Here is a 21809-nt window from a genome sequence, read left to right as displayed (position 1 = left end):
TTTAAATTGTGAGAGACGCATATTTATCCACTTTCATCTATCTCTGTTTACTGGAAAGTATTCAGCTTTTAAGTGGAACTGCTGACTATTCTTTGGCCTCCCATCACGCGCATAACTTGGGATTTCTAAACATCCTGTCGTATTAATGTCCTCTCATCTGCTGGCGTGATGATGATGATGAGTGCAGAAAAAACAGTGTTTGGAAAAACATGAGACAAAGACAGACTCTGGCAGCACCTGGGTGGGTGAACCCAGGCCACAGACCAGACATCCCTGCTTGTTCAGAAGGATCAAAGCAAGTCAGCGCAGGCATGCTAGATATTCAAGTGCCTTTACAGATGGTGATGTTGACTCTGGACGCCTGTGCAAAACCTGCACACTGTTAAAAAAAAGTATCTTGCGTTTAAAGGCATCTTTACACAGCCGATTTAATTTAGTATCTGCTCAGAATTCAGTGTAAAGACCAAGCAGTGAAACTAATACTGAAGTAACTGAAACTGCAATTCACAGAAATTCCACTAGGAGCAGCTCCAAAACAGAACACATTTCCATTGACTCCAATGTAAAACGGCCAACATTACAGCAAAAAAAAAAAAAGGTGTTTACAGCCTGCCACAGAAAAAGATTTTGGTGTATATGTCTAATATTACCCTTCATGACAACTGTGAAAAGGGTGATTTAAAAAAAAAACTGTTCCATTTCATATATATTAAGCCTTAAAAATCTGCATAATTAAGGCCATGAGTGACTCTTGAGATACAGCTGGGTCTTTACCAGGTCACCTCAGCTGATTCTAGCCACTGAATTTGGCATATATTTCATATTTTTGCTTTTGCTGTATGAGACCTAGCACGGTCAATTGCCTTTTGGGATTATTTCCTACAATCATCAGATAATTTGGCATGCTGTACACTCAATTTTGCTCACAAACCATTCAAGTCTGTCCCCGCCAACTTGCCTCATTTACACTCTTCCGAAACCAACAGGTGATGTCATGAACACAGCGTCCATATATATTTTTACAGTCTATGATAAAACGCTATGCTGCATTAAACAGTTTGTGTAATGGTTGTGTTTATGTAAATACTTTTTTTGAAATTGTATATGTTTCTGTGCTCCTTTGCTGTGTGTTTTTTCAACATGATTTTATAAGTTGAAGCAACTTGCAATTTCAGAATTTGTTAATTCAACTTAACTCATTTTTACCTGTTTCGACTAGTCTGTAAGTTAAAGTCTGCATTAAATAGTTTGTATAAATACAGATTTTTGAAAACGTATGCTGCTTCAGATTTGGTCTTGGTTTCTGTGCCAACTTTGCTGTGTAAAGATGTGTTTAGTTTTGTACTTTGACTGTAACTTGATTTTGTAAGTTGAAACAACCTGCACTTTCTGAATTTGTTATCTCAACTTAATATGCTAGATTTTCACTTTTTAGAAGTTTCAAGTTTATATATAGCTGCCTTTTTATCGTACATTTCATGGAATATTTATTTATATTATAATTTATAATATATTATTATAATATTTATAATATTATAATATTTATATTATTTATTCACGAAGATTACGTGGTCACACTTTACAAAAAGGTTCTTTAGTTAATGTTAATTAATGCATTTACTAACATGACCAAACAACATTTACTACAGTATGTGTTCATGTTAGTTAACGTTAGTTAATGAAAATACAGTTGTTCATTGTTAGTTCATGATAACTCACAGTGCATTAACTAATGTTAACAAGCATGGACTTGGATATTAATTATGCATTAGTAAATGTTCAATTATGATTAATAAATGCTAGTGTTGTTCATGATTAGTTCATGTTAGTAAATGCATTAACTAATCAACCTTATTGTAAAATGTTACCGATTAAGTTAAATGAACAGTACAGATCACTTAGTTAGTGTATTTCATTTAAACAAGTTCTGCTTACTTGAAAATACAGGTTAACCTATTAAAATTAACTTTGCATGATACAAGTGAGAGGGCCAACATTTTAACTCAATCAACTAAACATTTTAAGTTTAAAACGCTTAAAGAATTACATACATAAAACCAGCGCCAAAACAAAGTGATAACTAATAATTTTAAGTTGAATGAACTTAAGAACTTTAGGAAACAGCTCTAGCACTAGGGCCATGTGGGATCTGACTGTGAAAAAAAATAGTGCATGTTAGATTGAGTGAGGGTACGAGAGAGAGAGAGAGAGAGAGAGAGAGAGAGAGAGAGAGAGAGAGAGAGAGAGAGAGAGAGAGAGAGAGAGGGAATTCTTTCCTTTTTTCTTTTTTCACAGACCATTGTAAGCAGTCAGAGAAGCAAACGGTGAATTGCAACAGGCAGTCGTCTCCAGAGAGAGTCTGAGAGCAATGCTCAGTCCACTGACAACAACTCAACATCCGGACAGAAAGAAAGAGGGAGGTTTTTCATTTAGAAATCATCTGCTTTGCTCAAAGCCATGCCTGCAACATATACTGAAACCAAGGACAAAGTTTCTTCAATGCATGTAGTCTGATCTGACACTGCGAGTCTTCAATGCATTGCCTTCTTTAACCTGCTGGATCAAAGGACAATTCGGAGCTTTAACTTCTTTTATTAGTCTCAATATGTTGCTTTTAGTCTGATTTGACACTTTGAGTCTTCAATGCATTGCCTTCTTTAACTTGCTGGATCAACAATTTGGAACTTTAACTTCATTTATTAGTCTTCTTAATATCTTTAGTCTGATTTAACACTGTTAGTCTTCAATGCATTGCCATTTTTAACGTTCTGGATCAACAATTCAGAGCTTTAACTTCCTTTATTAGTCTTCTCAATATGTTGCATTTACTTTTTATGAGCTTGTGGGTATTAGGAAGCGTAACGGGACAGTCCCAAACTCAACCCGACGACTCAAACCCATGGAGGCAGATGATCCAATGGGAGAATAATGGACGTGTTTATAGTCTACTCAACAGCGGAGCCGAATACGTCCCGGCTCGGAATCAGGAACGGGATAGGAACCATCGAGTGCTTCTTGCTGATGCTCCCAATCGCAGGTCACAGGGTGGAAATGTGCGAAGACAAGCACCTTCAAGGGGGAGCTCGGAGACGGTGAGAGGTCAAGCCAGACATCCGTTTGGATTCGGACAGGTGCCGGAAAACTGGCGGCAGCAGCAAGGTGCGGTGGGCAGAAGCGAAACAAGCCGATTTCAGTCACAAACCGGCTCTCGTTATAGACCGTCATCTGGATCATCATCATCATCATCATCAGCATCATCATATCCTCAGTATCCAATCCCTCAACAGCCTCCGTTTGCTGCTCCTTATGACCAAGGTTATTATAGTTTACATTTATTCATTCATGTTTTTATTTAGAAACATTGCATTTCAGTTTAGCAATGATTTTGGTTGGTTATTATTTTTGTAAACGCATTTCTATTTAGCTTTTTAAATGTTTAGTTTTAGTAATTCTATAGTTTAACCGAGTTAACTGAACATAATCATATCCTCAGTATCCAATCCCTCAACATCCAGTACAAAAATATCTGTAAATTAGCACTTTTCCATATTTTTTCCTGTTTAATTAGGCTTTTGAGTTGCATTATGGGACCTAAATCTTGAAAAGCTGTAAAATGTGACTTTTCTGCACATTTGTACTAGTTTGCAGTGCTATATTATCTGGGCTGGTGTTGTATATTACACTACAAAACTTTGTAATAAACTGCAGCACATTTTCTGTTATTTTATAGACTTATTTCTCTAGGTATTATTCCTATTATATAATTTCAAACTACTAAAACGTCAAAATAAGAGATCAACATCCCATAATGCACTTTACAAAAATAAATAAACAGAAAACACTTGTGAATCACAAAATAGAGACAATTTTATAGTGTATGCCAAGTCTAAGGTACTAAGTCTAAGCTTTATTTATTTATCTATTTTTATTTTACTATTATTATTGTTTTATTGGTACCGAACTCGATACCTTTGACAATACTAGTCATGTTATATTAATACCAACATGACACTGCAGATCCTGTCATGTGACTATTGTTGATTCGCACATTGCAAATTTGAGTAGTTTAGTAATGGTTTTGCTTGGTTTTTATGCTTTACTTATATATATATTAGGGGTTGAACGACTTCAGATTTTTGATAGTCGACTTTTATGTTATCAAAGTAGTCACTGTTGACGTCATCAATAAAAGACAAGACGCAAATGTTTTGCAACACGCCACAATTTGTGATTTATTTGCAAGATTTATTAGCACCCGGGCTAATTTTACTGCTAAATAAATGCAGTCAACACATTGATCACTGCAGGTTCTAGTAAGAATGTAACAATAAGATATTTTAGTGCAGAAGTAAAGCATTCGTCGTCAGCATAGAGATACATGTGAAGTTATTCATAACATAACGTACGAAAGACAAAGGCTATAATGTTACGTTAAGCCATATTATGCTGTCAGAGACTTGCTCGGATGCATATTTACGGCTATGATCGTGCACGCTAGAAAGCTGCTCAAAATCCTGCTCATGTCGGGCATTTTTACGGTTACTGGCTCATCTTGGTCATTAGACGTCTCCTCGCTGCATGATAATGTTTAAACACGCTGTGAAATTTGTCACACCTCTGCGGCTGCGCACTTCACAGTTTCTGCATGCTTCACGGTTCATTCACAAAATATGTCCGCGTCTACACTTTGCAGAGGGCAACAGCCATGTATTTCAGGTCAAACCATGTGATCTGCGCAGCGTGACTAGTCGACGTCAATCAAAAAGCATCACTGCAGAGGATTAAAGTCGACTAGATGATTAGTCGACTAGTCGTTGCAACCTCCAATATATATTCATATATATACACACACACACATATATACATATTTATACACATACACACATACTGTTATTTCTCTAAACACCCGAGTTTTCTCCACAGAATAAGAGCTTATTAATTATGAAAACAATTATTTATTTTGGCTAATTATTGTTTTATTAAGTTAGTTGTTCAATGACTGGTGTTAGTTTCGTTTTGTTTAAATATTTCACCCTTGTGTTAAACCTTTAACGCTTGTGTTAACCCAAAGCCATGACACCTTATAAGCATGCATTCCTGATTGTTGCTGGTTTTCCCTGTTGGGAAGAGCTACAATTTGACATTTTTACTGTTGATCATCAGTTGCAGTGCAACAAGGTTAGTTTCTGTCTTAGCACCTTGTCTTGATACGCCTGAGATATTCAAAAAAGCCCCTCAGCAACAAGCACAGTAAAAACAGAGAGTGTATTTCTGCACACACACTATAATCTGCTGTTTTACACTACTGAACTCCATATATAAGCCAGAAACCCTTCAGCACAGGCTCATCTAAAGGGTTAATGCTGACAACTGATGAACAACAGTGAAAGTGTCACATCTGACCAACAGGGAAAACCAGCAACAATCAAGAATACATGATTATATGCTGTCATGGCTTTGCAATTTAAAAAATATGATTATAATGGAAGTCAATGGGGCAAAACAAGCACCAACATAACCAAAGGGGAGTCAATCTGAACAGTACACAGGAGTTCATTTGGATTTTAAAAATTTGATTTCAGTTCAATTTTCGCTAAAATAACCTTTCTTACGACTCGCTTTCAGACAGGTCATACGAACCTCCATTCCTTGGGACGGGGTATTCAGCAGGCACAGGTGGAGGTTTTGGTGCAGGTGGTTATGGAGGGTATTCAACAGGGAGTTTCGGAGGAGGAAATCCTGCAAATGATGATCGATATCGATATTATCCACCGTACGGTCAACAATACCAGGCTGTTCCCGCCCAACCTGCACAGCCACCATTCTCTGACGGTCTGGACCACAGATACACACACAGTCTGTTCAATGAGGATAATCCTGCAGTTCCTAACGGTGCTTCAAGCAATACGGGCTCATCATTTCAGCCTGCGGTGCAAAGTCCACAATATGAGCAGTTTCCGCCATACGGAAGGCCTCAGCAGCAGCCTCCATTTATACAACCAGCACCACGCAACCCGCTGGTCTCCAACACCGCAGAAAACCCAAACATCAATGTAGGCAGCGTTTATCGTCCTCAACAAAGAGGTATGGAGCTTTAATATGTATTCTAAAATGCACTGCAAAAAGGGTTTCGTACTTAGATTAGAAGCAATAATCTACCAGGAGAGTAAACTAGATAATCTGGGTTTTACTTTTGACATCGGATTATTTTACTTCCCTCATTGGCAGATTATTTAGCTTGTTTTAAGCAAAAGCTCACATGGTCGCACATTCCTCACCATAGTATTCTATTTGAACAAGCATTTTGCTTCCCTTGGCTTAGTATTTAACTTGCACACCCATCTCATCACCCTCACCATAGTATGATACTCATGCACGCATCACACCTCCATCACCATAGTATGCTACTTAAATATCCATCTTAGTATGTCTACCCGCCAAAGTATGCTACTTGCACACAGATTTCGCCACCCTCACCATAGTATGATACTCGTGCACGCATCTCGCCTCCATCACCATAGTATGCTACTTAAATATCCATCTTAGTATGTTTACCTGCCAAAGTATGCTACTTGCACACAGATTTCGCCACCCTCACCATAGTATTCTACTCAATCATGCATCTCTCCTCCTTCGCCATAGTATGCTACTAGCACACATATCTCGACTCCCTCACCATAATGTGCTACTCAAACATGCATTTTGCTTCCCTTGCGATAGTACAGTACTTGTGCATGCATCTCGCCTCCCTCCCATAGTATGCTACAAGCACACACATCTTGCCTTCCTCGCAATAGTATGCTGTTCGCACACACACCTCACTTTCTTTTCCATAATATGGTACTCAGGGTCGCACATTCTTCACCATAGTATTCTATTTAAACAAGCATTTTGCTTCCCTTGCCTTAGTATTTTACTTGCACACTCATCTCACCTCCCTCACCATAGTATGATACTTAAATATCCATCTCACCTCCTTAGTATGTCTACCTGCCAAAGTATGCTACTTGCACACAGATTTCGCCACCCTCACCATAGTATTCTACTCAATCATGCATCTCTCCTCCTTCGCCATAGTATGCTACTAGCACACATATCTCACCTCCCTCACCATAATATGCTACTCAAACATGCATTTTGCTTCCCTTGCGATGTTACTTGTGCATGCATCTCGCCTCCCTCATCCTAGTATGCTACTCACTCGCCTCCCTCGCCATAGTATGCTACCATGATAAATGATGTCAGAAAATCTTCAGTACATTATAACCAGTTATAGTCTATTCTAAAACCAATACTGATTTGCGATGTACTGTAGAAAATATATGTTTTCTGACACCCCAACAGTTTACACTTCCCAAACTGTTGGTACTTAAAGGGAAAGTTACACACCAGCAGTCCAGTGATCATCTGTTATGCTTTATATCCCAAGTCTCAACACTGTAGTTAATGCTACTGCGAGGCTGCGACTCATTTACCAGATTATAATGCTAAGTAAAGTGAATCACGGAGGAACTACAGTGTGTATAGGCACTTAAACTCATGCATGGCTGGAGATTTGGGGGAATGCATGCACGTGTGGAGCTTGATCCAGATTCCTGCTGTCTCGCTAAAGAAAAGGAAGTGAGAAAACAGAAAGACATCTAAAAAATGCCGTTCTTCTGCCATCTCTTTGTGTTTCCTGGCAGATGCGAGTTCTTCGGAGTTTGACAAACGTGTATCCCAATGGAACTCCAGCTACAGAGAAATTGATTGGGAAGTTGTTTGCTTACGCAGCTGGTCATGGGCATTGCTTTTGTGCAGAAGTTTTGGGTCATGAGTAGAAACGATGATGATGATGATGATGATGATTTCACCGCAGCATCATTCATCCCCATCCCCCGATCGCCATTGCGTTTCAATTTACAATCAAAGAAGATCCAAGATCATCTTCATCGCCTTTGAGTCTGTGTTATTGGAACCAGGTGTTGTGGGACGTGTGTGTGGGTGTATGAGTGTGTGTAGTGCCTATGGACTCGGTCTGCACAAAGAGCACTCATTGTTTGAAGGTTTGGTTCTGGTTTTGGTGAGCGCTAAGGATGAATGATCCCAGTATTTGCTTTAGAGGGTGGGGTAAGGGGCTCAAGGGGCTGGTTGTTTTGGGATTATGGGCTGTTACTACATACGCTTTTTGGAGTTTGGAGATGGAAAGCACCCAGCACACATGGGGTGCATTGCCTTGGGAAACAGAAAATATTTTGCTAGCCCCCTAAATAAAAGTGTGTGCATGGATATATGTGCGAGGAGGAGTGTGTATTTTGTATTCCTTACATTATGACGACCAAATGTCCCCACATGTATAGCAATACCAGTACATTTTGATCTTGTGTAAACTTTTTTTGGTCCCCACACTGGGTTCCACACAATTTCTTTAATCCTGTTCTGACACAAATCATTTGTACAAATTTAAGTGGATTGAAACCCCCCCCCCCCCCCCCCCCAAAAAAAAAAAAAAAACCTGTGTTGTTTCAACTAATTTTAAATAAGTAGTTTAAACAAGACATTTTTTGAGTGCATGAGAAAAACAGCACATAAATCACAGAGAATGAGGTATTTTGAGAAAGTAATAATGCAGATTGTTTGCTGTAAGGGTTGGATTTAGGGGTAGACAGAGAGATTATATAGTTTGTACAGTAGAAACATCATTACAGCTATGGAAAGTGCTCATAAAGATAGCTTTGGAAGTGTTTGTGTGTGTGTGTGTGTGTGCGTGTGTGTGTGTGTGTGCCTCTGGGACACTGCTGGCCCAGTGTGCACGCAGCCTCATTTTGTAATGTGAAATGGTCTTTGTCTCTTTCTTGAGTCACTTCACGCTCGACTAATCACCTCAGTTTACGAAATGTGCTCATAGGGGAAATGGGTGTAAACTAAATTCCCTGGAAGGTACACATGTGGAAAAAATTTACATTGCTCACTACTCGATGATGCAATCGCAAACAAATACGCTGAAATCAGAGCTCCAGCCTAGGGGAACATATATTATCTGCTCATGTGAAGTCGTGCAGATTGAAATAACAGTAGATTGGATGTGTTTTCGAGACTTGACCTAAAGTGTAAAATCAGTTTAGAGATTTGGGCGGTATCTTACTAGGGTTACTTCGATTATTTTACTGAAATGTTTCCTTTTTTCTATATTCTTAAGGACTTTTAAATAAATAAGTTAAAGATGTTGTCTGTAAGTTTCGGACTCCTCTAAAGCATAATGATAACACAATATGTTTATATATATTTAGAAACATGCTCAGTGAATGTACTTTTTATCTGAGAAACAATGCTTAAGTCAGTTATTTTGCTCTAAAAATAAGTGCTACATGTCAGTATGTCTGTCTATGTTTTGGTCTGTGTAACTCTGCCCACTGCCAGTTTGCCCAATTATGTTTCAGCATATTATATTATTCATTCATTTTCCTTTGGCCAAGTGTCTTATTTATCAGGGGTCGCCACAATGGAATGAACCATCAACTAATCCAGCACATGTGGATTTACCCAATTCCCCTATATGCACATGTTTGGACTGTGGGGGAAACTGGAGCAACCAGAGGAAACCCACGCCAATACGGGGAGTACATACAAACTCCACACAGAAATGAGAACTGGCCCAGCTGAGACTCGAACCAGCGACCTTCTTGCTGTGCAGCCACAGTGCTAACCACTGCGCTACCATGCCACCAAGACAAATAAGAGTGCAAATAATAATAATAATATTACAAATGTAAACGTTCTCATGATGCTCGCTCCTGATTGTGTCTTCAATCTGGCAACCAAAAATCTGAAGGGGTAAAAAACCTCTCTCCAATATTTTGAATTTGGACTGCAATACCTAGTTCAACCACTAGGTCAACCCTACAGCACTTTACAGGGATACAAATACTAAAACATAGTCGGAAAAACAAATACTATGGAAGTCAATTGATATTAGCTTCCAACATTTTTCAAAGTATCTTCTGAATTTGACAGAGTTTGTAGTTCTGTGTGAACTATCTCTTATGAGGTTACGTGCAAGTCTATTTTCATACTGGTGTATGCTGATATCCAGAGAACAGAGCTTTGTGGAGAAGTGTGAGTGTGTATCTTTCACACTCTCTTTACAGTGTTTACAAGAACTGACCAAGAAAGTTTCCTGAGGCCTTAAGGTCTGGAAGTCAGTTGTGTAAACAGAGATGGGGATGACAAAGCATTCACTGGAGTACACAGCCGGCACTAACGGCTCAGAAATAAGCAGACCGACCAAGGCCATCATGTTTTATAGAGGGAAAGTACTGTATGTCCCAGCTCTAAACATGCCTGCAGCAGAAGTGAGAGTAGATCTGTGCTATACGTGCTTGCTTTGAGTAAGTCCCTCTGCTGGAAACAACAGAATACAATGGTGTGAAAAAGTGTTTGCCCCCCCTTACTGATTTCTTATCACACTCTAAAATTTCAGATCATCAAATTAATATAAATATTAGTCAAAGATAGCACATCATGCAGTTTTGAAATGAATGTTTCTATAATTAAGCGAAAACAAAATGCAAAACTACTTAGCCATGTGTGAAAAAGTGTTTGCCCCCTTCAATAACTTGTAATGAGTCTCTTAAAGCGCTGTGAAGGAATTTAAGCACCACTCATCTTCGCATAATTGTTGTAATTCACTCACTTTGGAGGGTTTTCAAGCATGAACCGCCTTTTTAAGGTCACCATCTCAATTGGATTCAGGTCAGGACTTTAACTAGGACACTCCAAAATCTTCTTTTTGGTTTTCTTCAGGCATTCAGCCATTTAGAAGAACAATAGTGTTTAATTTTTTAACATTTTGCAGCAAGTAGCTGTGTAATAAGCAGGATAAAGTACATCCAGGCGGTTGTTTTCGCAGAATCAACCCTACAGCAGCTGCTAATAAATGTGTCGTGCTTTATTCTGCGATAACAGCTGCCTGGAAGTAAATGCACTTTATCCCTTACATAATACACACAGTAGTATGCACATACAGTATAATCATAGCAGAAAATATTCTGAAGGTAGTCAAATTTTGGTGAAAGTCATCAAAAATTCTGATGGTGGCTAGCTTCTTTCTTTTATTTATTGCTTGCGGGGAAAGAGTTAGCCTAGCAAGACTCCAGTAAGTTATGTTTGAGTCTATCAGTGCTGGTCTTCTCAACAGGGTTCTTTTCTCTGAAATCCATTACATGCAAAGCAGGAAAGCAGATATGTTGTGGCATTCCCTTTGAAGAAATGTTAATGTCCACCTAAGGACTTAGACTGCACACTTATTATATTCATAAGATTTTTTAGACATGAAGTGAACGCAGCCAGCTAGCGTTTTAAGTGTAAATAAAGGAGATAAGCAGTTCCTGTACAGCTTGGCTGGGAGTTTATGAACATTAGCTGTCACAGCTTGCTCTGTTTTTCTTTTTTTATTTATTTTTCTTTTTTAGCAGACTTGGTCACAGGCCCAATTTGGATCCAGCAGAGCAGTGATCTCATTTTCGTTTCGCTGTCACCTTTCCCTCATTCTGTACTCTCTCTCTTCTCTCTTTTTCCATGCAACACTTTGTTCTTTTTTTGCGTGACCTTGAAACCAGATGAGAAACAGTGTTTGATGCATTATACTGTGAGGCTCCAGCATTACCTCATGAAAAACCTCTTCATCTCTTGTGTGTTTTTCAAAGGGATTCTTATGTGGATACAGACATTTTTCAAATGTTTTACTTCCTTTTACATTTAAAGGTGTGTAACATCAGAACAGCTCAGAACATTAAAGCAGCACATTTGTCCCCAAGACAGTGTGTTGAGAGACCTGACATTGTCATTACCCTGCTGAAGAAAAAAATGTAAGGTAATAAGAGCGTATTCTGCTTTCCTGCAGAGCTGATGGTGGTTTTAATGATTGTAGAAGGGTTTGGGGCACTTTTGAGGTGGTCAGGAAAGTTCAATTGTTTTTTAAAAAGAGTTTTTAACAGTACTCTGGTGGTCAGGCTCATATTTTGGGTGTTTTTACTGGGGTTTTGGTGGTCCAATGGATCGGTTTGCTGGTTTAAGACCAGGCTGATCTGTTTGCTTACTTTAATGCCGAGTTCAGACTGCATGATTTTCAAAGTAGTCATGTCACAGATGTTTTCACACTGCATGATTATCCAGCCTGATCTCACAAGAAAACGTAAGTATTTTACGTTTTGTCAGTTTAGTGGCGAATTCGTAGTTCAGTCGTACGAAATTGTACGATTTTAAAAAGGAGGCGTGGCACCTAACCCCACCCCTAAACCCAACCGTCATTGGGGGATGAGCAAATCGTACTAAATTGTACGAATTAGATCGTACGAATTCATACAAATTAGCCACTAAATCATAAAGTTACGAATTGCCGTGAGATTGTGTTGGACTATCTGGGCTAGCGTTTTGTCGCTGCTTTGTTTACACTGCAAGATGGATCGGCGACAGGGGCTTTCACATTGCATGACTTTACAATAAGAAGAATGGCCGACAACTTCGTCCAAACTACGTCTCACAGTCAAAAACACATAGTATATATTTTTTTATTAACTACTTAACGAGAAAAAAGCCTTTAATGGGGTAGAAAATGTTCATATTTGCTCACCTGGGTTTGAAGGGAATTAGCAACTTCTCCTCAACTTTCTTTTTTAACTTTCTGTATGAAACGTCAAACAGACACAGGTGCTCCTGTCAAACCTCCACTAATTTTTCCTACATTTCTTGTGTCCAACTAAACCGAAAATGACACTTTTAACTTCTCCCTCAACCTCCCGCTGGCCTGCTGGTACACAAACACAAGTGAATGCTGCTCTCTCATTGGCTGTAGGTGATCGCCGATGTTATTTTCAGTCAGAACACATTTCACACAGCAGGATTTGAATCGCCAACAGCTCCAGATATTTAGCATGCCAAATATCTCACGGGCATTAGCGACTCATCTGCGATTCTCTCAGATCGCGTCCTTGATAGTTCATACTGTGTGATTGTCACTCACGTGCACGAGCACCGATTTGCCTGTGATTTCAGGCATTTGTCTGCATTGATTTGATTATTTTTCAGGTGGTCAATTCAGTTCTGGAAACTTCATTTGGCCAGACTGATTGGTTTGGTGGTTTAAGAATGGCTTTGGGCACGTTTCAGATAGTCAGACTTGTCAGTTTTATGACTGGTTTGTTTGTAGGATTTCTGGAGACCACCAGAAAGCCAGCTTGAGAAGAGATAAACCAGCCTAAACCCTACTTAGACCATATACTGTATGAAGCGTTTTTCTCCACTTTAATTTGACATTTTAGGTGCTCAGGCCAGTTGTTCAGTAGTTTTAGAAACATTTTAATGTGGGCAGATTAGTTTGGTTCGGTGGTTTTAGAGTGGTTTCGAGTACTTTTCTGGTGTCAGTCTTGATTAGTTGTTATTGTTAGAATGGTTTTGGACACTTTTCAGTGGTCTGACTAGTCGGTTTGGTGGTTTAAGAGTTGTTTTGGAGATTTCTCAGCAGGCCAGGCGGATCTGTTTGTTAGTTTTAAGAGAAATTTGATTATTTTTCAGATGGTCAGCTCTGTTTAATGGCTTTAGAGTAGCGTTGGACACCTTTCAGATGGTCAGGCTGGACATTTTGGCCATCATAGTGGAGTGTGGGACTCTTTTCAGGTGTTCAAACCAATTGGTTGAGTGAAAAGTAACTTTTCACATGGCCAGATTGGTTGGTTTGGTAGTTCAAGAGTGGTTTGGGGCACTTTTCCGATGGTCAGACTTGTCAGTTTTGTGGTTTTAGACATTTTTAGACTAGTTTCTTTGTAGGGTTTTGCAGAAAACCAGCTTGAGAAGAGTTAGAGACCAGCTTAAACAAGCTTAGCTTTCTTTTGACCACACTGTATATAAAACTTTTTATATGACACTTCAGCCCAGTTGTTCAGCAATTTTGGAAACTTTGCATGTGGCCAGGTTGGTTTGGTAGCTTTTTTTAGTAGATTGGGGCAGCTTTTCAGGTGGTCAGATGGATCAGTTTAGAGGTCTTGGACATTTTTGATCTTCTCTGACTGATCTGTTTGCAGCAAATAGAAGGTTTTCAGAGACCAGCTTAGGCCAATTATGAAGTATTTTCTCCTTCAGCTTGATTTTTTTCTCTCTTTCTCTCTGTATATATATATATATATATATTCCAAATGTTTATTCCAAATGCCCACAAGTATAGTAATACCAGTCATTTTTTACTTTTTGAGGGGCATTTTCTGGTCCCCATGAGGACAACGGCTTGTAAATCACACAGACTCTGATGGTGTCTCCTGCTTTTAGGTTTGCCTGACCTGGTTCCTGACCCGAATTACGTCCAGGCCTCCACATACGTCCAGAGAGCCCATATGTACTCCTTACGCTGTGCTGCAGAGGAGAAATGTTTGGCCAGGTGAGAAATCTCAACACTACACCCTTTATTCTTCCGTTTATCACCAAACAAAGCCAGACAGGCTGTATTTACACAGTAACCCTCACAACTGTTTACACCAGTGCCTGCAATCAGCCAATGAGCAGGCTGACAGATGCAGAAGTTAGGGTGGTGTCACATCCTATAAATTCCAGCCTGCTGTTATGAGCTCATCTCACATATACAGTAAAAAGAAAGTATTAAAAGCATCAGCCTTTCTCTCACAAAACATATTCTTCTAAAAATGAAATTTTCACCACGTTTCTGTTTAGAAATATATTGATCAGGAAAAATCATGAAGTGTTTAAGACTTATTTTATCCACTGTATTTCCAGCATGTTTCATTTACATTTAGCAGACGGTTTTGTCCAAGCGACTTACAATTAAGGAGGCATTTAGCAATTCAACACGAAGGCAAGACATAGAAAGAGTGTTAATTATACAAAGAAACTGTGCTCAGAAAATTAAGTGCTTAAGTTAGAGGGGAGGGTTTTTTAACAGAGAAAATACTGTTTTCTACAGGTGGTTTGTCAAACCCACTCACATGTGTGAGGCACTCTCAGAATTGCATAAAGGTTTTAAGGTTGTTGTGTGATTTTTTCATGACTCCTGCTTTGTTTCTTCTCTCCTCAGCTCTGCCTATGATGCTGAGACCACAGACTACAGTGTTCGTGTTCTGCTGCGTTTCCCTCAGCGGGTGAAGAACCAGGGTGTGGCAGATTTCATGCCCAACCGGCCGCGACACACCTGGGAGTGGCACAGCTGCCATCAGTGAGTCCAGATCTACACAGTTCCTTCATGTCGTCCCAACACAAATCTATCAAACCAACTTGTTTCTACAAATTTAAGTAGATTGAACATTAAATAATTAAGTTATCCTCAAGAAAACATAAAAAATTGTGTTTTTTCATAAATTTTCCTTCGAGATCCTTATTTATCAGGGGTCACCACACAGCGGAATGAATCGTCAACTATTCCGGCATTTGATTTACACAGCCCTTCCAGCCACAACCCAGTACTGGGGAAACACCCATACACACTCATTCACACACACACTTATTCCCTATAGCGCGTGTGTTTGGACTGTGTGGGAAACCGGAGAAAACCCACGCCAAAACGGGGAGCACATGCAACAGAAATGCCAACTGACCCAGCCGGGACTGGAACCAGTTACCTTCTTTCCGTGAGGCCACAGTGCTAACCACTGAGCTACCGTGTCGCCTATTTAAAACTCATTTTAAATAAGTCGAACAAGCAGCAAAAGTAATTATTTGAGTGTAGTAAGGTTTTAACATTTCAGGTTTCATCAGAAAACGATGGCGAGAGTAAAGCAGTGAGTTTCTCAGCTTGAGTTCTGCTTGCATGCATGTAAATAAATAAACGTTTCTCCTCTGAGAGCTCTCAGTGTGTGATCTGCGTGATATTCATCTCCGCCAAGGACACGTTTAATCTCCACTCCATATCAAACATGTCAAAGTGGAGATGCATGTGTGTGTGAGCAAATACAGATCAGCTTCTTCATGGCCAAACATCTCTTCTTCTGCTGGAAGCTCTCAGAATTTTAACGTTCTAGGTGCAAGGTCTGAAGCTCATGGCGCAAAAGCATTAAGGGCATGTCTGAATCCACTTTTGCTATTTTGGGGATGGATAAATACGCTCTGCGGCCCAGCGCATGGTCTAACAGGGTTGTGCCTATTCTCTTAATGAGTTCTGGCTGTGTTTTGAGCATAATGTGCATTAAACCAATCAGAGTCTCGTCTCTCATTCCCTTTAAGAGTCAGTTGTGTAGCACCATGGTGCATTTGCTATTTACATGTTGGACTTTGTTTAACGGTTTTCTCACTGGTGAAGTGTTCAGTTTTTACACAGAGCATCTGCAGCGCAAGGATAAAGAACGAGCCTCCTCCATTCAGCCTCTTTACTTTCTCTTTACTTTACTTTTACCCTTTACTCCTTTACTTTGGTGGAGTAAGGAAACGGTGGAAACTCACTCCACTGAACACATCCATTAGCCCACATATATAATTTAGTTTGTTTAGCACAAAGATTTGCTTCCAAACTATTTCTAAATTCAGTTCTAATCTTAAGAAAAGGAATAAATGAACAATAATAATGAAGTGTGGTCAAAACACTGAGTTATATCCTTTATCGTCAAACAATTCCTGAAGTGAAGTTTATTTATAAACTAATTTGGAGAGGATCTCGTGTTAATGATTGCTTGCGCCGGTCCTGCATTATCCAATTTATGATTCACCAATCAGACGATTCCTAAGCCTCTATAAACACCCTCAGTTCCACATCACAGCCATCTTTGTTTTGAAGAATCCCCCCCTTCCACCCCTACTCCTCCTCCTTTTCTAAATGGGTGGCACGGTGGCACAGTGGTTAGCACTTTTGCCTCACAGCAAGAACGTCACTGATTCTAGTCCTTACCAAGCCAGCCGACGTTTCTGTGAGTTTACACGTTCTCCCCGTGCTCACGTGGGTTTCCCCTGGTTTCCTTCCACCATCTAAAAACATGCAACTTAAGTTAATTGACTGATCCAAACGGGCACCATAGACATGCCCCAAGTAAATAGTTATCTCTTGAGAGCAATCACTATCTGTTCATTAGCTACTGCAGCAGGGAGATCTGGAGTTCTCCAGATCTACCTGAGCTCAAACTCCCCTCTCGCCCTGCAAACGGGAGGGAGCCCCGGGCTCGAGGATCTTATGAGCTCAGGGCTCTCTCCCGGGACAGCATGCCAAACAAGCTTCATAATCAATCATCAGCTGAGTGTGAACTCTTGAAGCTCCAAAAAAACTCAATATTGCAATTTGACTTGGTGACAGCATGCTTGGGCTATGCAGTGGCTCAGTGGTTAGCACACAGCAAGAAGATCACCGGTTCGAGCCCCGGGTGGGTCAGTTGGTGTTTCTGTGTGGAGTTTGCATGTTCTCTCTGTGTTGGTGTGGGTTTCCTCCGGGTGCTCCGGTTTCCCCTGCAGTCCAAACACGGGCTATAGGGGAATTGATTAACTAAATTGAACGTAGTGTATGAGTGTGTATGGGTGTTTCCCTGTACTGGGTTGCAGCTGGAAGGGCATCCGCTTTGTAAAACATATGCTGGAATAGTTGGCAGTTCATTCCGCTGTGGCAACCCTTTATGAATAAAGGGGACTAAGCCAAAAGAAAATGATTGAATGATACCAGGTTTTTTTATACGTACTAAAATAAAACAGCATTGAAATAAATGTAAAATAATGATAGTTGTCTTGTTAGCAAAAGCAGAATTTCTCATAAACAAAAAATAAACAAATCTTTTTTAAATTAAAAACAAAACATTTAACAAATATTAACAAAAACTATTCATAAATGTAAAAAAATAACATTTTAATTAGCATAAATGATAAAATACTAATTACTTTATCTTTTAGTCATTGTATAACAGTGGTTTGTTCTGGAGACAATCCAAAACTAATATTGCTGAAGGGGGCTAATAATATTGACCTTAAAATGGCTTTAAAACTATTAAAAACTGCTTTTATTCTAGCTGAAATAAAACAAATAAGACTTTCTCCAGAAGAACAAACATTAGAAGAGAAATTCCTGAATCTGTTCAACATCATTTGGGGAATATTTGAAAAAAAACTTCATCTGTGTCTCATGTCAAATGTCTCTTGTCTCCATCAGGCACTACCACAGTATGGACGAGTTCAGTCACTATGATCTGCTGGAGGTCAGCAGTGGCCGAAAAGTGGCGGAGGGACACAAAGCCAGTTTCTGTCTGGAGGACACGACCTGCGACTTCGGCCATCTGAAGAGATACGCCTGCACTGCACACACACAGGTCAGTATCATCTGATGCTGCTAATCGCATTTATTATTTTAGTTATTTATACCAGCGGTCTGCAACCTTTTACATACAGACTGGTGTTTGTATTAAAGGAGACCTATTATGCCCGTTTTTTACATGATGTTTCTAGAGTGTGTAGTGAAGTTTCAGCAGAAAATACCACACAAATATTTTTATAAGTCTATAAACTGACCCTTTCAGGCTTTGATCCTAATCGTGGTGTTTTGGTGACTGTCGCTTTAAATGCAAATGAGATTTTTAAGAAGAGGGCGGAGCTACAGATGCATCAGCATAGTGACAGATATAAAACAGCAGTGTGTGTGCTGTCAGTGGTGTGCATGTGTGCTTCAGTGTGAGTGTGTGCTTCATGCTTCTGTCAGTCTATGTCGCTCCTGTCTCTGTTCATCTAAAACTCCACATCTATAATCCTCTTAGTCTATGCTGACATTATCTTCAGCAGCTCAAACACTCTAATGGCTAATAGACAGACGGCTGCTTCTCACTCAGGGCTGCTGTTTATGCTAATGAGGGAGTGATGGGCACTAGTGGGCGGGGCTCTTCCTCTCTGATGACACGTACAAAGGGAGAATGTCAATCAAAGTGCTTCATTCATCAAGTCTGAATATAAAAACACAATTAATTCATGTTTAATCAGTAGAGGCTGGAGATATTCACACACTGCTGACACACATCCCTTTATAAGGGTGATTTTTGCATAATAGGTCCCCTATAATATATATTTTTTCACAGGAAGGGATGTTATGGGATGTATTTTGGTTTGTATGAACATGAAATTGCATCTATATCACAAATGCCTGCAACAACGAACTGAAACAAACTGTACAACAAGCTCACCATTATAGTGAGAGAAGTTTGTTTCCCACTCATGCTAGAGTAACTGAATCAGATAAAGATGTGCACCGGTATGGTTTCCCCCACAGTCCAAACACATGCGCTATAGGGGAAGTGATGAACTAAATTGGCTGTAATGTATGAATATGTGTGTGTGCGCGTGCGAATGAGTGTGTATGGGTGTTTTCCAGTACTGGGTTGCAGCTGGAATGACATCCGCTGTGAAAAACATAAGCTGGAATAGTTGGCGGTTCATTCCACTGTGGCGAACCCTGATAAATAAGGGAAATTAATGAATAATTGCACCAATATAGACATATTCTCAACCTCTTAAGGCCCAAGCTGTTTTTTTACATGCATTTTTTTATTTCTCTTTGCTATTTGGGCTTATTGGAATAAAATCTAAATATCATCTTTGGATATGATGTACTTTTAGAGAACAATGATGTCCATATATGTGGACTTGCGGTCCAAATTTCCATAAAACACAATAAAGTCTTTGTGTAATAGAATGAAAAACTCTTAATTTCCGCCTTGAAAACAGCGTTTTTTTCTTGACTGTTTTTAATGCATTAATAACACATTCACACATATCTTTTGAAAATTTTTTGACTATCAGAGAGTAAAAACAACATTTTTTGCCCATTTTGGACAGTTAAAAATAGTGTTTGGGACATTTCATATGCTGCAAAACAGTTGCAGGATGACACTGCATTTCTGTAACAAAATATAAGACATAAGAGCTCAAATGTGCTGTCCACCTATGTGCCCACTAAGCCCTAGGAGGTTAAGGGGGAAACTCACACCAAAGTGAGATCTCATATGGAGTCATTTTGCGTTCATGTGGCACAAACTCTGAGGACTGCTGATTTATACAATTATTTTCATGCTTAATTTTATCACAGTGGTTTGCTATATGTTTATGCTTTTAAAAAAATCCAATTATTAGCCATTGTATTATACTAAACATTTTCACTGGTTTTAATTCTCCAGGGTCTCAGTCCTGGTTGCTACGACACATACAATGCAGATATCGATTGTCAATGGATTGACATCACTGATGTTCAGCCAGGAAACTATATACTCAAGGTAACATTCTCAAAGAAGTACACAACACTTACACTCCTCCTCCTGTTTCACCCTACAATGCAAAAAAAGCTTTGAGTTTTTGACTTGTTTCTAGTCTAAATATCTGAATATTCTTAAATCAAGGAGCTTTTTCTAGAAACGCAAAACATATCGTCTTGTTTTCAGAAATAACATGCCAAAATATGACATGCTTTTTTCTTAAAACAAGCAAAGTAATCTGCCAATGGGGGAAGCTAAATAATCGTATGTCAAAATTAAAACAAGATTCTTCTGCTTCCTCCATTGTCAGATTATTTTGCTTGTTTTAAGATAAAAACTCTTAATTTTGACTCATTATTTCTGAACACAAGACTATATATTTTGCTTGTCTAGAAAATGCTTCTTGATTTCAGAAGTTTTAGACATTTGGATCAGAAACAAGACAAAATCTCTAAGTAAGACTTTTTGCAGTATGGATTCTCCCAGCAGATCCAGCTCAAAATTCAATCCTCCAGCAATGCAATGGAAAGATATCTGAGTTTAGCCCCGGAGCAGAAGGTAGCGGTGACCTCTTTTAACACAGCTGTGCTTCAGCTATTGTGCTGTTGTTTTGCTAAGGGTCAGAAAGTGAGAGTCTAGGATGTGCTTGAAGAAACAGCGAGGCATGCCTGTATCTGTCTTATTTATGAGCACAGGGTGTACGGTTCGCAGCGGGAGCAAACCCAACTCATTACCCAACATCATCAATATTATACAGACGAGTTGGACAACAGCGTTTAATGCACATCAAATAACAACTCCTGGCAAAACTTTAGTGAGACGTGTCATTTTCTGCTTGCCTGTGTTAGATACAAGATTTCTCTCATTGGAGTTAGGAAAAATGCATCTGCAAGTGCTCGGGTTTTGGTTTGTTTCTCCAAATATCTAAAAATTCTGATATCAAGAAGCATTTTATAGACAAGCAAAAACGATCTTGTTTTAAAGAGTCAATATTAGGACATGAGTTTTTCCTTAAAACAAGAAACAATAATCTGCCAATGCGGGAAGCAGAATTATCTTGTTTTTCCTTTTGACAAGTTTATTTCTCTCACTCCATTGGCAGATTATTGTGCAGATATTTTTATGTGCATTTTGCAATATACAAAAATGCTTAAAGGGCACATTGTTTACCTCTTTTTTATGATTTAATATTAATATTATGGTTCTTCTGAGTGTGCCAGTTTAGCTTCAGTTTAAAACACAGTTCAGATTGTTTTATTATAATGTGTTAAAAAGTGTCATGTTGGGGGCGTGTCCACAGCTCGCTGATTTAGGGGTGTGTTGCTTCACATGTAAATTAGTTTCGGCTTACCGCCCAACGTAACAAGGGGGCGGGGCCATGAGCTCACCTGCTCGGCGTTTGCAACAGAGACAGGCAGACTGAGAGAAGGAGTGAGAGGATCAGCAATCAGTCGTACATGTACGACTCTGACACAGACCAAGCAGAGAGTACAAAATCATTTGTGTCTTTGTACAGTTTTACAGCCAACTGTGTGCTAGTTTCAAGTACCAAGCTTGTACACAGAAACTAATAACCACGCACACTGAATTAACTTTGACTGAGGCACGGGATGCGCCGCTCGAAGCCGC

At 39.4% G+C, this 21809-nt stretch overlaps 1 protein-coding gene across 2 annotated transcripts in view; it reads left to right on the top strand.

The window, feature by feature from the left end:
* The first annotated feature begins 2304 nt into the window (after positions 1-2304).
* The window catches only part of loxl1 (lysyl oxidase-like 1), a 28976-nt gene continuing 9471 nt past the window's right edge, over positions 2305-21809 (top strand). For both annotated transcript variants that reach the window (XM_056477953.1, XM_056477952.1), the window contains exons 1-6: positions 2305-3315; positions 5626-6084; positions 14299-14407; positions 15059-15196; positions 18098-18254; positions 20106-20201. In XM_056477953.1, coding sequence (XP_056333928.1) covers positions 2817-3315; positions 5626-6084; positions 14299-14407; positions 15059-15196; positions 18098-18254; positions 20106-20201 — 1458 coding nt within the window. In that variant the 5' untranslated portion in view covers positions 2305-2816. The remainder of the gene's footprint in view (positions 3316-5625; positions 6085-14298; positions 14408-15058; positions 15197-18097; positions 18255-20105; positions 20202-21809) is intronic.

The sequence above is a fragment of the Danio aesculapii genome, chromosome 18, assembly GCF_903798145.1.
Source record: "Danio aesculapii chromosome 18, fDanAes4.1, whole genome shotgun sequence".
Classification (NCBI taxonomy): Eukaryota; Metazoa; Chordata; class Actinopteri; order Cypriniformes; family Danionidae; genus Danio; species Danio aesculapii.
The sequence above is the reverse complement of the archived record's forward strand: the minus strand, read 5'-3'. Positions and strand labels throughout refer to the sequence as shown.